At 52.7% G+C, this 14,981-nt stretch overlaps 1 protein-coding gene across 6 annotated transcripts; it reads left to right on the forward strand.

The window, feature by feature from the left end:
• The first annotated feature begins 5,029 nt into the window (after positions 1 to 5,029).
• On the forward strand, positions 5,030 to 13,426 carry Znf740 (zinc finger protein 740). Of its 6 annotated transcripts, none has more exons than XM_051160409.1 (8): positions 5,030 to 5,113; positions 5,890 to 6,434; positions 6,588 to 6,664; positions 9,865 to 10,011; positions 10,345 to 10,434; positions 10,817 to 10,940; positions 11,188 to 11,306; positions 13,149 to 13,426. In XM_051160409.1, the coding sequence occupies exons 2-8, from the start codon at positions 6,317 to 6,319 to the stop codon at positions 13,236 to 13,238; spliced, it is 765 nt and encodes a 254-aa protein (XP_051016366.1). In that variant the 5' UTR covers positions 5,030 to 5,113; positions 5,890 to 6,316; the 3' UTR covers positions 13,239 to 13,426. The 6 variants fall into 6 exon arrangements, with proteins under 6 accessions (XP_051016366.1, XP_051016368.1, XP_051016367.1 ...); XM_051160412.1 differs by lacking the exon at positions 5,030 to 5,113 and adding an exon at positions 7,254 to 7,392 and having other exon boundaries at positions 5,553 to 6,434; XM_051160413.1 differs by lacking the exons at positions 5,030 to 5,113; positions 6,588 to 6,664 and adding an exon at positions 7,254 to 7,392 and having other exon boundaries at positions 5,553 to 6,434.
• Positions 13,427 to 14,981: the final 1,555 nt, after the last annotated feature.

The raw sequence follows: 14,981 nt of genomic DNA on the forward strand, positions 1-14,981 counted from the left end.
AAGCAAAGGAGGAGGAGAAGAAGATGAAAGGGTTTGCAGTCCATCATTTGAGGGAAGAAAAGGCAGGGATTGGTTAATCTAGTCACGGCACCTTCGCAGTGGAGAGCAGACACATACAGGGGTCTGCGAACACAGTTGCCTGTAGTTAAAGCCCAAGGGGTCCAGCACCCTCTGCTGACCTGCTCAGGCACTGTATGCATGTGCGGCACATACATACATGAGGCAGCAAAACACCCATACACATGAAATTAAGTAAAAAGCAAAACAAATAAAACAAAAAAGAGCCGACCGAAATAAAAGCACACACCTGGCTGCCTGCTCAGTACGCACAGCCCTCAATCCATCTCTCCCACGGTCCAGGGCACCCAGCCCAGGGAATGGCACCACAGCTGACTGGGTCCAGGAACTACCTCACAGCTGTGTCCACAGGCCAGCATGACTAACACAACTCGTGATTTTTAGGCTATGGCGAGCTGACAAATCATCACAGCAGCGTCCCCTCCAAATACACACATATATAATATATATTACGTACATACAGTAATCTCATATTACGTACACCATTAAAATAAAAGATACTTTAAAACAAAAAAAGATTGAGAAGGGGCCAGGTGCAGTACTGCACACCTTTAGCGATGTCTGTGAGTTCAAGGCTAGCTTGGGCCTATACACACATTCCAGGTCAGCCACGGCTATATCGTAAAATCCAGAAAAATAACGATAATAATAAAAAAGGTTAAGATGAAGTGGGGATATAATTCTTGTGATTGGCAAGAAGCTCAGTTCAACCCCCAGCACTACAAAGCAAAAACAGAGATTGCACAGTGCACACACTGTGTACATCGGTCTAGCTCCCAGCTTCTTCATCCACCGGCATCAAAGGTCTCAGGGATGCCACAGAGAGCTAGACAGCTCGTCCCTGTTACGCAACCCATGCTGGCTTTCAGGAGAACGGGTTCAGTTTGCTCAACAAACATTGACTGACTGTCTCCTTCTGCCGCTTGGCTGGCACTGCCCCAGGGACTGTGTTTGCTCTGCCTGCGGGTTCCAGCTGGCACCCAGCAAAGAAACCCAGCACGCAGACGAAAGGTAATAGAGTGACCATTTGCTCCAGAGAGGCAGGACTGCACCGTCTGAGCAGCCGGTCCGATTTCTGGGTGAAAGCACGCTGCTGCCCTTCAGGCTGTGGGGACAAGCGCTCAGCAAGAAACATCACAGCTCTGTTTGCTTTTGTTGTTGTTGTTTGTTTGTTGAGATATGTTTTCTCTGTGTAGCCTTGGCTGTCCTGGACTCCCATTGTAGACCAGGCTGGCTTCAAACTCACAGCGATCAGATCAGCCTGCCTCTGCCTCCCGAGTGCTGGGATTACAGGCGTGCGCCACCCCTCCACCCCCCACCCCGTGCAGCTCTATTTGCTTAAGCAATGCAGTGAAGCTGAGAGGCTGAGTTAGGGACTCTACACCTGAGGAGTCACCCCTCCACCCCCCACCCCGTGCAGCTCTATTTGCTTAAGCAATGCAGTGAAGCTGAGAGGCTGAGTTAGGGACTCTACACCTGAGGAGTCCTGCCTGGGGGCAAAAAGAGCTAGCCGGATAGCCTCCTCCAAAAGCTCTTCCAACTAGGCTTTCCACTAGAGAGTTAACAAACTGGGGCACTCAGGATGGCCCAGCAGCCAAAGCCTGGAGACCTGAGTTCTTACATCCCTGCACCCACGTGACAGAAGGGGAAAACTGACTCTCAAAAATTGTCCTCTGGCAGGGCATCCGGACACCTGTCTTTAATCCCAGCACTCAGGGAAGCAGAGGCAGGTGGATTACTGTGAGTTCCAGGCCAGCCTGATCTACAGAGGGAGTCCAGGACAGCCAAGGCTACACAGAGAAACCCTGTCTGAAAAACAAAACAAAAAAATCACCTAGCTTACCTAAAGTCAAGATAACTACATAAGGGTGACCACTGCTGCACTCTTCTCTCCATTTCTTACCCAAGACAGGGCACCATGCAGCCAACGCTGGCCTCAAGCTCGCTTTTTGCTAAGGATGCCCTTGGCGCTGGCTGACTGTCCTGCCTCTCCCCTGCCCGTCCCCCCCCCCCCCCCCCCCCCCCCCCCCCCCCCCCCCCAGCACATGGACCCACCCCCACCCCCCCACCCACCCCCCCCCCCCCACCCCCCCCCCCCCGCCGCTCTGCTCTGCCCAGCCTACTCTGCTTCTGCATTTCTGGCCTCTAGTGCTTCTCTTGCTTCAACCTCCCGGGCAGCTGGGCCACAGGCCTGTGTCATCGCACACAGCTTGATGGTACGAAACGATTCTTAAACTATGAACTCACTTTAGCTGTCTACCGTGCACTCCAGGCTGAGGCGGGAGGAGCTTAGGAGACGTTGAAGGCAGCTTGAGCTACAGCATAAGGTCCTGTCCCAAACCAAAACCAAAACCAAAAACTATAGGTGATCAAAAAACATGTACTGGGTTAAATAAATAGATATTTGCATGAACTCAGAAAAAAGTGTCTCGTGGTACAGAGCTCACCAAACCGGTAAGACTTGGAGAGCAGTGGAGAACTCAGCAGCTGACAGCATGTGTGGAAACATGGATTCCATCTCCCCCAGTGGAGAGCCGGCTCAGCAGTTAAGAGCACTGCCTGCTCCTGCAGAGGACCCAGATTTAATTTACAGTATCCACACGGTGGCTTACAGCTGTCTAACTCCACGTGGCTCAAAAGTGTCTGTAAAGCCGGGCGTGGTGGCGCACGCCTTTAATCCCAGCACTCGGGAGGCAGAGGCAGGCGGATCGCTGTGAGTTCGAGGCGAGGCTGGTCTACAAAGTGAGTCCAGGATGGCCAAGGCTACACAGAGAAACCCTGTCTCGAAAAACCAAAAAAAAAAAAAAAAAAAAAAAAAGTGTCTGTATCTCCAAGTTTCTAGGTACCCTACGCCCTCTTCTGGCCTCTAAGGGCACCAGGCACTCAAGTGGTACACAGACATACATGCGGGCAAAACACCCACACGCATGTAAAAATAAAAAATGTAAGCATATAATTAAAAAGCAGCAATAAAAATTATTATCTTCATGAGCATGACTGGAAGAAAAATTAACCATTTGTCCTTTTATATTTTTGTATTGGGTAGACTGACAACAGATAAGTGTTTTGTTGTTTGTTTGTATTTTTTTTAAAAGACACTGAGTATCCCTGGCTGGTAGAATTTGTCACCTTTACCAAGTTGGCCTTGAACTCAGAGATGTGCCTGCTCTGCCTTCCCAGTGCCACTCTCTTGCTAAAACTAACTTTTAAAAACGTATCTATTGGTTTTGTTTGTTTGTTTGTTTGTTTTTCGAGACAGGGTTTCTCTGTGTAGCCTTAGCTGTCCTGGACTCGCTTTGTAGACCAGGCTGGCCTCGAACTCACAGCGATCCGCCTGCCTCTGCCTCCCGAGTGCTGGGATTAAAGGCGTGCGCCACCACGCCCGGCTCATCTATTGGTTTATTATGTGTGTGTGAGTGTGCCCATGCACACTTGGAGGCCAGTAGACAGCTGTATGCCTCGCCTATCACTCTGCCTTTTCCTATAGAAGTACGGTCTCTCCCCTACATGGGGGATTCAATTTCTCAATTACGCTAGAGCCCCGCAAGCACTGGGGATCCTCCAGTCTCCGCCTTCCTCAGAGCTGGGTTGACAGCCATGTTCCCACGACCATGTTTGTGCCTGGTGACAGAATCCAAACACACTTCTGACAGCTGGGCCATTTCTTCAGGGCCCTAATTTGTTTTACATGAGAAACATTGCTGGTGACATTTCTCTCCATTTTATGCCAGTTTTAGGATGATCCTATGAGAAACGGAGCTTACTTTAATCATCTAAAACATGCAGGCTTCTGGTTAGGAATCCTTATCTTTTTACATTATAAAGATTTTGCTGTGACAGTGCTCTCCTAAACTCACCAGACAGCAGCTAGAATAGAAACCAGATGCCAAGTGTCCCCCTCTCTAAAGCTAAAGTGGGGAACGATACGGGGTAGTATTCGAGGATGAACTCAATTTTCCACTTTCTTTTTTGTTTGTTTTTAGAGACAGGGTTTCTCTGTTTAACTGCCCTGGTTGTCCTGGTCTCACTTTGTAGACCAAGCTGGCCTCGAATTCAGTGATCCGCCTGCTTCTGCCACCTGTGCGCCTCCATCCCCGGCCCGTTTTCCACTTTTCAAATGCAGCCTGGCCGAGGGGGGCTACACGCACGTCCAAGTCTTCAATTAGCCCACCGACGACGCCGAGGGGAAAAGGCCTCTTTCTCTCAAGGACGCCTAGGAAAGGAGACTCGCGGCACGAGGGCCAGGGCCGCAGCAGGGCTGCCTTGAGTACTTAGGGAACGTCTGACACTAACACTCGGACTGCGGGCAAATGCAAAATAGATTTAACTTTTTTTTTTAACCCCAGCTGACCTCCGCGGTCTGCATGTCTGCGCCCCACAGCTGCAAACACCAAGCGACAAAGCTGACCAAGCTTGGTGGAAAGATCAGGGAGGGGTACTAACTATTCCGGCTACTCAGGGCTCCGGACTGTGGAGCGACAGCAGAGAGGAGAATTGTTTTGGTTTGTTTTGGTTTGGTGTTTTTTTCTTCTCCCAGGAGTCAACCAGATCACCTAAGCGGACCTTCCTAAAGGACACTCGGCCCGGGGTCTGCCCTCAGTCAAAATGGCGGCCGTGGCGCGCTTCCGCGCCGCCGCGCATGCGCGACGCTTAGCACCGCCCTCCTCCGGTCCTCCGGGCCGGCACCCCGCCCACTCGCCAGCTGCAGCGCCCCGCGCGTCCCGGGCCTCACCCCTTTTTGGAAGGTTCCCCCCCTCCCCTGCACCCGCAACCCCCCCAACACACACCTCCTTCCTCCCGTCCAGGCTACCGAGCCCGGAAGTGGATGTGGCCGCCCGGCAAAGAGGACGAGGGGGAGGGCGAAGTGCTTCCGGGGAAACGGGCCCGGGGTTGGTGTTTGTAAACTTGCCTCGGTCCCGGCGCGGGCGAGCGGGCGGGCGGGCGGCGGCGGCCGCGGGGCTTGGCACGGCGCGCCCGAAGCCTGGAGGAGGCGCCGCGCGGCGGAGAGCGGACGGCGGGAGGCCGCGCGGGGCAGGTAGGAGGAGGCGCGCGCCGCGGGGAGGCAGCGGCTGGGCAGCTCGCAGGCCGTGGGGCGCCGCGCGCCCGGAGGGGGAGGGGAGCGGGCGGAGGGCGGGAGGGAGGGAGGGGGCCGCGACGGCAGGGCCGCCCCCGCCCCTCCGCCCCGCCCCCCGCCCGGAGAGAGGGGGCTCGGCGGGAGCGCGGGCGCGAGCACGCGGGGCAGGACGGGACCGGGCAGGGCGCGCGAGCGCGCGCGGGGCTCGGCGCTCCCGGGCTGGCCCGCGCGCTGCGGCTGCCTGCGGAGAGCGTGCCCGCCGGTCCTGCCGCCCTCCCTCCCTCCCTCCTCCGCGGCGGAGAATTTACGTACCCTCGGGCGGACTCGGAGGAGCGTTCACGTGTGGGCACCGCCAGCCGCCCCGGCGCGCAGCCGCGGACCCCCCGCCCCCACCTCCCGGAGCTTCCCTGCACCGCGCGCGGTCTGCTTCCCTGCCTGCGTCTGTGGTGGAGTGCCAGGTCTTTGCAGGCCGGCCCACTCCGCACAAAAGCCCCAAAGGGCCTCCGCCCCCTTTTCTGTCCCTAAAATGGCAAATCCGAGCACTTACCCCGTTGGCAGAGCCTCCCTATAGGAGGCCCAACTTTGCTTTTGCTCCTGTTGGCTGCTCCTTCTGGCCCCGGAAGCCAGTCTCTTCTACTGGCCTAGAAAGCTCCTCCTGAGCTTCAGGGCTCCCAGCAAAATAAGTTGTGGCCCGAGGATGTTGCACTTCAGGGCCTCATGCCCCTTTCTGGTTTCAGGTGTCTGGGACAGACCTGGAGCTTCACCGACAGAATTCACCTGGGTAAACCAAGACCGCTAGATTCTGGCTGCTTCTTCAGACAACAGGCAGAAGTCACAGGGAGAGAGAGACCGCGGGATTCTGGGGACAGCCGGTTTCCCTTTGGAGGACACTTAAATTCTTTTGAGAAGACGACAAAGAGGCAGCTCTGTCAATAATGGCAACAGAACTGAAAGAGCAGCAAGGAGCCATTACTGTGATTTGGTGACAGACCTTCAAACAGCTGGGTCTTAAGGATAAAAGCTGGATAAAGAACTTCTGAACTTTGGGTTCATTAAGTGAAAATTCAGCAATGGCTCAGGTAAAAGGCTCTAGCGCCCTCCTTCAAGATCGTTCACTGGGAAGCCGGTACGCAGTGTCACTCTTGAATTCTGCCTTAGTCAACAATGTTGGCCGTCCCCAGTGAGCCGAGCTCTGTATTAAGCGCCAGGGGGCGATCTAGAGGAAGGAAAGGAGACAGGCCTCAGCCCCTGCCTTCAGGGAGCTTCCAGTCAAATGAAGGAGGTAGGCCACACCACAGGCCCCCCACGGGGCCGCCAGCAAAGCGCCTGGTGCTCAGTGTACTTTGAGTACTCAGGAGCTCTCGGGCGTAAGGGAGTCAATAGTCTGGTGACTACTTCATTGGTGTTTTTGTTTTTTGTTTTGTTTTTTCAACAGGAATTTTATTGAGCTTCTATTACATGCAAGGCATTGTGCTTGGAATACAAAGACGAATAAGATTGTCCTTGTCCCCAGTAAGCTTCCAGGCTAGTTGTGGGGAGGGGGATGGGTGGAAAAACAGTCTAATTTAGCCTTACAGTCACAATGTCTTGCATACTGGCTGGCTGATCCTGGAAGCTGAATCTGTTGGTTAAAAGAGTTCATTACTGCAGAGTGGACCTGCCTTGATGGAAGAGGGACAACGGGCACTGGTCTTAGAGCAGAGGGTGAAATGGGGATCATATGAGAGGCAGGGCAGTATTGGTGGGTGGGTGGGGTCTCCGGAGAAGTCAGCTTTTTGTGCCTTTCTGAGGAGTTAGACGTTGTCGTCCCTGTCCCCCCCCTTCCCTCCCCCAAGTGGGGTTCCCCTAAATAGTGTCAGCAGCAGACAAGTGCTGCCCCGAAAGTAGTTGTCATTTTGAAGGTAGCAGATGGACTGGGAGGACAAGATGACCACAGGGGCGGCTGTGGTCCTCCGAGTGGAAAGCTGTGTGCTTCTCTGAGCTGTCTTTGAGGAAACCTCTCCTGGTCTCACCAGGACGGCAGCCTGATTGGAGTGGGATTGGCTTTCTTCCAAGTGCTGCAGCACGCCTCTGGGTTTTTTCTTCCTTTGTGTGTTCGCAGCTAACTCCACAGCACTGTGTTTACGTCTCCTTGGCCCTGGGAGAGTAGGCGCTCTGACTGGCATTTCACATTCGAGGGAAGCAAGGCTTCAAAGGTAGAGACATGCCCAGAGCCGCTCAGCCCAACCAGCAGAGCCAAGGTTTTTAACTTTGGACTTTTCGCTTCAGAGTTCATGGATATGAGATTAAGGGGTCCCAAGACACAGTGATTGTCCAAAAGAAAATATTTTCATTGATCTAGGGGTTTCTTTAAAAGACTTACTTTAGTAAGAAAAGTATCTGTTCTGGAGTACCGGTCCATAAATTCAGCTCAAGGGCTGTAGTAGTGAACAGGGTTATTTCCTAAGGCACTCCTGTTTTGGGGTTTTTGTTTTGTTTTTAAAGATTTATTTATTTACTTATTTATTTATTTATTATGTACACAATATTCTGCCTGCAGGTCAGAAGAGGGCACCAGATCTCATAATAGATGGTTGTGAGCCACCATGTAGTTGCTGGGAATTGCACTCAGGACCTTTGGAAGAGCAGCCAGTACTCTTAACCTCTGAGCCATCTCTCCAGCCCAAAGCGCCTCTGTTTAATTAACTTTTTTTTTTCTCCTTCTTAGAGACAGGGTTTCTCTATGTAACCTTGTCTATCCTGGACTCCCTTTGTAGACCAGGCTGGCCTTGAACTCACAGCAATCTGCCTACCTCTGCCTCCTAAGTGCTGGGATTAAAGGCATATGCCACCACAACTGGCCCTAATTAACTTTTTAAACTTTATTTAGAAAGCCTGGCGTGGTGGCACGCACCTGTAATCCCATTCCTTGGGAGGCAAAGGCAGGCGGATTGCTGTGAGTTTGAAGACAGCCTGGTCTACAAAGTGAGCCTAGGACAGCCAAGGCTACACAGAGAAATCCTGTCTCAAAACAAAAAAAAAAAAAAAAAAAAAAAGAAAGAAATAAAATATATAAATTTTATTTAGAGCACACATACAAATGGCTTAAAAGTGGAGAGCCAAGTGTGGTGGCGCACGCCTTTAATCCCAGCATTCGGGGAGTCAGAAGCAGGTAGATCTCTGAGTTTGAGGCCAGCCTGGTCTGCAGAGCAAGTTTCAGGACAGCCAGGGCTACACAGCCCTGTCGTGTGTGTGTGTGTGTGTGTGTGTGTGTGTGTGTGTGTGTGTGTGTGTGTGTGTCTTGGTGTGTTTTGTTTTGTTTTTCAAGACAGGGTTTCTTTTTGTTAGCCTTGGCTGTCTTGGACTCGCTTTGTAGACCAGGCTGGCCTCAAACTCACAGCAGTCTGCCTGCCTCTGCCTCCCAAGTGCTGGGATTAAAGGCATATGCCACCACTGGCCAGCCACGGCCCTGTCTTGAAAAAATAAATAAAATAAAATTAATAGCCTGAGTGGTCAAAGGAAACTATATGTTCAGCTCTAGAATCTGGTGGTTTTGTTTGCTATAGCTGACAGCACTTAGGGAATTTAAATTTAAGTGAATGGGCTGGAGAGATGGCTCAGCAGTTAAGAGCACTGACTGTTCTCCAGAGGTCATGAGTTCAATTCCCAGCAACCACATGGTGGCTCACAACCATCTGTAATGTGATCTGATACCCTCCTCTGGTCTGCAGATGTACATGCAGACAGAGCTCTGTATACATAAAAATAAATAATAAATCTTTTTTAAAAATTTTAAGTGAAGAACTAGCCTGGTAGGAAGTAAAGAGCTGACATCTGGAGTGGGGGCTGTGCTGCACTTCTGCACCTCCAGAGACCCAAATTCAGGCCCATACCCACACCAGTCAGCTCACAGCTGACCTAACGTCAGCTCCAGGGCATCTGATGCCCTGTTCTGGCCTCCTTAGCCACCTGCCCGTGTGATAGCCTGCGTCCATATATACATGCGTACACACACGTACACATGCGCACACATATAAAATAAAGAATAGTAATCTTTAAAAAGTAGAAGAGGAGGTTCTGCAAGATGGCTCCGCAGGGGAAGGAGCCTGCTGTGAACCTGAGGATAGGATTAGGGCCTAGACGCCACGTGGTGGGAGAAGAAAACTGGCTCCTCTGACCTAACATGTACTGTGCCACTGGCATGTGAGCGCACACGCACACACTAAATAGGTGAAAGTAATAAAAACAGCCGGGTGTGGTGGTGCACACCTTTAATCCAGCACTTGGGAGGCAGAGGCAGGTGGATCGCTGTGAGTTCCAGGACAGCCAAGGCTACACAGAGAAAAACTCTGTCTTGAAACCTCTACCCCCACCCAAAAAAAACAAAGGTATTCAGAAGGAAGATGTCACCCCAGAAATGTCCAGTTTCAGTGGGACAGACCTCATACCTACAGTTAAAACTCACATTGCCTTGAGTAATGTGTAGCCCACACACTATTTGGTATCATAACCACAGGTTACTGTTTGGTTATTAGCTGGATCTGTGTTTCATTGCTAAGGGATGCAAAGTCCTGGTGAGACGGGAAGGGCTTGAAGGAAGCAAGGCTTGACAGCGAGGGGCCGTCTCCTGGAGAGAAGCACTTTGTTGCTGGGTGAAGACATAGGTCGGTTGAGATGGCAGCCTGCTTTCTGCCCTCCCAGGTGACCTGACACCTCATCTCCTTTCAACATAGGCAAGTCTTCTGGCTTGTGAAGGCCTAGCAGGTGTGAGTTTGGTTCCCACCGCAGCCAGCAAGAAGATGATGCTGAGCCAGATTGCCAGCAAGCAGGCCGAAAATGGCGAGCGGGCAGGTAGCCCTGATGTGCTGAGGTGCTCTCAGGTACAGCACTTGAGTCCCTGTGGTGCTTGGGGATTGGGTGGCCCAGGCTGTCTGCCAGGAGGCACCAGGCTGTGGCTGCTCCCTGCGTGGTTTGTGCTTCTGTTTAGGGAAGTGGGGAACCAGGACCCAGCTGGGAGAGAGAGAGTGAGTGTGTGTGTGGCGCTAAGGAAGGTTCTTGTGTGCCTATTAGACCCTCAGGCCAGGGACGTCCTGTGCGGAGAGGACGCAGGTGCTTGACTCTCCGTTATGAACAGCTTACCGTGAGGCTGCGTTTGGTTTCTCCTCCTGTGTTCCAAAATGGACTGTAAGTTTAGATTTGACTTGTCTTTGAAGGGCCACCGGAAAGACGGTGATAAATCGCGCAGCCGCAAAGACGACGACAGCCTGGCCGAGGCCTCCCATTCAAAAAAGACTGTTAAAAAGGCAGGTAATGGGGTGAGCCCCAGCTCTCACAGTTGGGAGTGGAGTCGGCTCCTTTTCTTGCCGCTATGACTCACATCACTCCCCAGCGGATTTGTGCCCTGACTTCATCCAAGGCCACAGTTGGTCCAGGTGGGGAGTGTGCCTTGTGCTCTTGTGGCAGGAGCAGGCGAACCCCAGCTCACTCACACTGAAGTGGTGCTGGCTCCTCTGGTCCCTCCTCTTCCCTTCAGGGCTCTTAGCTCAAGGGATGGGACGGGGCACAACCTTCTCAGCATCAGAGAGGCTCTCGGTCTAGCGGCTGGAATTGAAGCAGAGCAGAGCAGTCTGTGGGAAGAGAGGGCAGAGCGACGCTCACATGACGGTGCCTGGTTGTTTCCCCCAGGTGGTGGTGGTGGAACAAAATGGCTCTTTTCAAGTAAAGATTCCCAAAAACTTTATTTGTGAGCACTGCTTTGGAGCCTTTCGGAGCAGTTACCACCTCAAGAGGCACGTCCTGATTCACACTGGTGAGTCTCTGTACTCAAAGCTGGCCACATGGGGACGGAGTCTGCAGCTTATCCTCCTGCTGGCTTTGTTTTCCAGGACAGGGTTAGAGGTGGAGGCAGAGGGTTGGCTTGCATGAGTCTACGTTTGCTGTCGCTGAGACCAGCAGTCTTGCATGGTTATGATCACTAAGTGTCTGGAAGACAGCTGCAGTGTGTAGTCCGTACCATAAAGTTCCCTTGGCACTCACTTCTTTGTGCCCCGGGCCAGGTGAGAAGCCGTTCGAGTGCGACGTATGTGATATGCGTTTCATCCAGAAGTACCATCTTGAACGCCACAAGCGTGTACACAGTGGTGAAAAGCCTTACCAGTGTGAACGATGTCATCAGGTAAGGTTCGCTGTCACCACGCTGGAAAACAGTAGTACACAGAAACTTCCAGCCCCTTCCTGGCTGGTGGAGAGGCTCCACAGTACAGTTAGCACCCCGGAAAGAGATCTCTCTCTGGCCTTACGGAGCGGCTCATGCGGAATGCTTGTTAGGTTATCGTAATGATGTCATTTGGGGGTGTTTCCCCTCCCCCCCAAGACAGGGGCTCATTATGTAGCTCTGGCTGTCTGGAGCTCGCTGTGCGCACCAGGCTGGCGTCAAACTCCCCGAGCTCTGCCTGATAATATCAGTTCTTGAGTACTTGTGAGAGCAAACTTGACATAGAATTTGCGGAGGGCCGGCATGTGTGAATCTGAGGTTACCTCCTTCCTGTAGCTGTGCTGTCCTCATTCCACATAATGGGGAAACTGAAGTTGAGGGAAGTTAACTTTCCCCATGACATAGCAGATAAGGCTCTCTGGTCTTCCATCCAAGCCTCTGGGCTCTGCAGGAAGAGATGGAATCTTTGCCCTGGGGGTCCAGTATCTGATCGGGTGAGGATGTATTTGTGTGAGGACCAAGGGAGACACGTGTGATAGGAACCAGTGCTCCCTGGTGCTCTGCTCTGTCTTAACTGTATTCCACATTCACGCCGAATCTTCAGAATGCTACAGTGACAGCCGCTACTGGGGGTGACGGCACCTAACTGCGGCCCAGCATCTCACAAGTGCCTGAGCCCAGCCTGTCACAAAGCCAAAACAATAGAGTGAAAACCCCACACAGGAGCCAAGTTTGGTAGCACATCCAATCATGCCAGCACTCAGGAGGCAGAACAAGAGGATCAGAAGTTCTCAGCCAACCCCAACTAAACAGCAAGCCCCGTCTCACAGAAACATAGGCAAAGACTGTTTTCATCTGTGTAGTTTTCCACTGTGTCCTTAGGCCCTAGAAGTGTACAAGCCTTAAGACAAAAATGTGAGGGCAGTCAGCGGTGGGTGTCTCCAAGCGAGTGCCTGCCGGGCGCAGCCTCCTGCTGGGGTTGACTGCACTGAGGCATAGTAAACAGTAAGTGTTCGAGGCAGCTACTCACCGTGGGATGTTTTCACCTGTTCCTTCGAATGAACAGACCAGTTCAGGGCTCTCAGGTCATCTGCCCGTTGTCACATGACTAAGTGATAGAGCTGGCACTAGAAGCCCAGGCCTCTGTTCCCTAGTGCTGGCTTCTTGTGGTTACTGTAACATTTGCTCTTCCATGTGCAGCACAGGGCTGGAGGTCAGAGGACAGCTTTCAGCAATCTCCTTCTATTATGTTGGTTCTAGAGGTCAGATGCAGGTCATCAGGCTTGGCCGACCTGTTTCTGGACCTGCTGAGCCAGCTGGTCATCCTCCCCAGCTCCCAGTTCTTAAGGTGGGGTCCTAGGTACCCGCACTGGCTTCCAACTTGCTGTGTAGCCAAGAATGACCTTGAGTTTCTGGTCTTATGCCTTCAAGTCCAGGCGCTCACGTCACAGGTGACAGCAGCACACCCCATTTGTAGGGTGTACGTGCTCAAACTCAGGGCATCAGGTGCTGCACCTCCAGCCCTAGACCAGCGTTAACAGGGTCTGTCTACATGCCTGGCTATCCTACAACTTATTTTGTAAACCAGGCTAGCTTCAGATGAACAGAAATGTGCCTACCTCTATCTCCTGAGTTCTGGTGTTAAAGGCGTGCACCACCGCGCCCAGCAGCACGAGCCTGGTTCCTAACCACTGTGTGCTCTGGCTCTAGATGCTGAGAGCAAGAGCCTAGCACACGCCTTCTCTTTGAGGAAGGCGCCACGGCAACTGATTTCTCTTGTAACTCAGTCCTCTCTCTTCACAGTGTTTTTCTCGGACAGACCGATTACTGAGACACAAACGGATGTGCCAAGGATGCCAGTCCAAGACGTCTGATGGGCAGTTTTCTCTGTAGGCTCAAGGGGCCCTAGGTGGTGGGCGTGATGGGAAGCGTCTCCGGAAGAGCTCACCCCTCTGCTCTGATGGTCCCGCCACCCCACCTCCGCTCCCTCGGAACCTGTCCCCCGCGAGCAGGAGCGAGCATCCGCCCTGTAAATAGTCTGACACTATGAGCATCTCGGGGAAGTCCCTGCAGCATCCCCGGGCCGGGAAGCTCATCCCTGGACCGCTAGCTGAGGTCAGAGGTGGGGACTCAGTGGTGCACAGCCAAGACTGAAGTGTCCCCACGACCCTGGACAGGAACTGGCAGCTGAAACAGGAAGGACTGGGACGGGATTTGTTTGTCTGCTCTTGTTTTTGTTTATCCAAAAGCAATTTCAGCAGGTAAACTGGGGATACAGGTTATCTGGAGGCGTAAAGTCCTTAGGCAAATCGAGGACTGGCTGCTCCAGCCATTTGTTATTACTGTAGGCCCTCGGTGTTGACATCCCACACCTTACTTCCTGTCTGAAAGTAAACAGGACCAGGGCTGGACTGCACATACACTGTGAGGACAAAAGGAGGCGCTGGAGAGACAGACATGCGATACGACACAAGTGGGCAGACCTTTTCTCTCCTCACGATTAGCAGTGTTGTGCCGTGGGCGTTCTCACGGTTTGTGCAACACTAGTGCCTGATGGGCTCGGCTCAAGTGCCTTTTGGAGGAAACTTGGGCGGGGTGGCACACGTAGCCCTTTTCTCTGGGCTGTTGGCCTTGGTGATGGTTGTGGCTACCTCACTGTCCTTGACTCCAAACACCAGGCAGCAGTTGGGCAGGGAGTTGGGGGGCTGCAGTGGGCTGACCCCTGTGCTCTCTTAGGACAACCAAGCATAGTCCAGAGTTTTGCTGACAACTGTGGTTTCTGTGAGAGAGCGCCTCCCTCTGGAGTCCTGGGACTGCTCAAATACACATGGAAGTCTGGTCTGGTCTGTCTTCAGTCCCAAAGAACTCGCTCTTGGCTCCCTCTCGATAGGCGTCCCTGCTTGGCAAAGTTGGGGCTGGGGTGCTGCTGAGGAAAGATTGCAGGAAGACACCTCATGTCTGCTTATTCCAACCCTCCCCTATCTTGTCTACCCCCGAAGAAGTGATCAGATTTGTGTCTATGTCTGACTGTGAGTGCTTGTGTTTGTTTGCTTGGAAGGGATGAAAATTATGACCCAAATTTGGCCACCAACTTAGAGGGCAGAAAGCGTAGAGCAGCTTTCCCACTCAGACCTGAAGGGTCTGCCTCTCCAAAGCTGCTGAGGACAGGGGAACAGAGGGGTTTATCCCAGAAAGCTTTGGGGTTCGTCGTCGTCGTGTTGTTTTTAGGTTGATTCAGCAGTACTGGCTGTAGTGCCTCTATGCAGGGGCTTACGAACATGTATTCCTAAAGTGAGGTAACTCTTGCTGTTTTGGGATTTTGTTGAGTGCTACCCAACCCCAGGGGCCGCACTTCAGGTGTATCATGGAGGCATACCTGTGCATACAGCTGTCGCTGCAGTAGGACTCTGGGGTGGCAGCCTCCAGGAAGAAGTTCTTACCTAGCAAGTGAGAGCCAGACAGCAAGGTAGGCTGTGGCCTCTTCCGATGGTTCAGGGGATGGGATGCCACAACTCCAGGGCAAAAAGTACTAAAGGGAAAAAGAAGGGAAGATGCTACAGCCTTCAACTTCCCTCTGAAAGCCTTGGTGAGGGGTCTGAGGCACGCTCGCTGCTGTGTCTGGTGGCTTCATTCTGG

The sequence above is a fragment of the Acomys russatus genome, chromosome 17 (assembly GCF_903995435.1).
Source record: "Acomys russatus chromosome 17, mAcoRus1.1, whole genome shotgun sequence".
Lineage (NCBI taxonomy): Eukaryota > Metazoa > Chordata > Mammalia > Rodentia > Muridae > Acomys > Acomys russatus.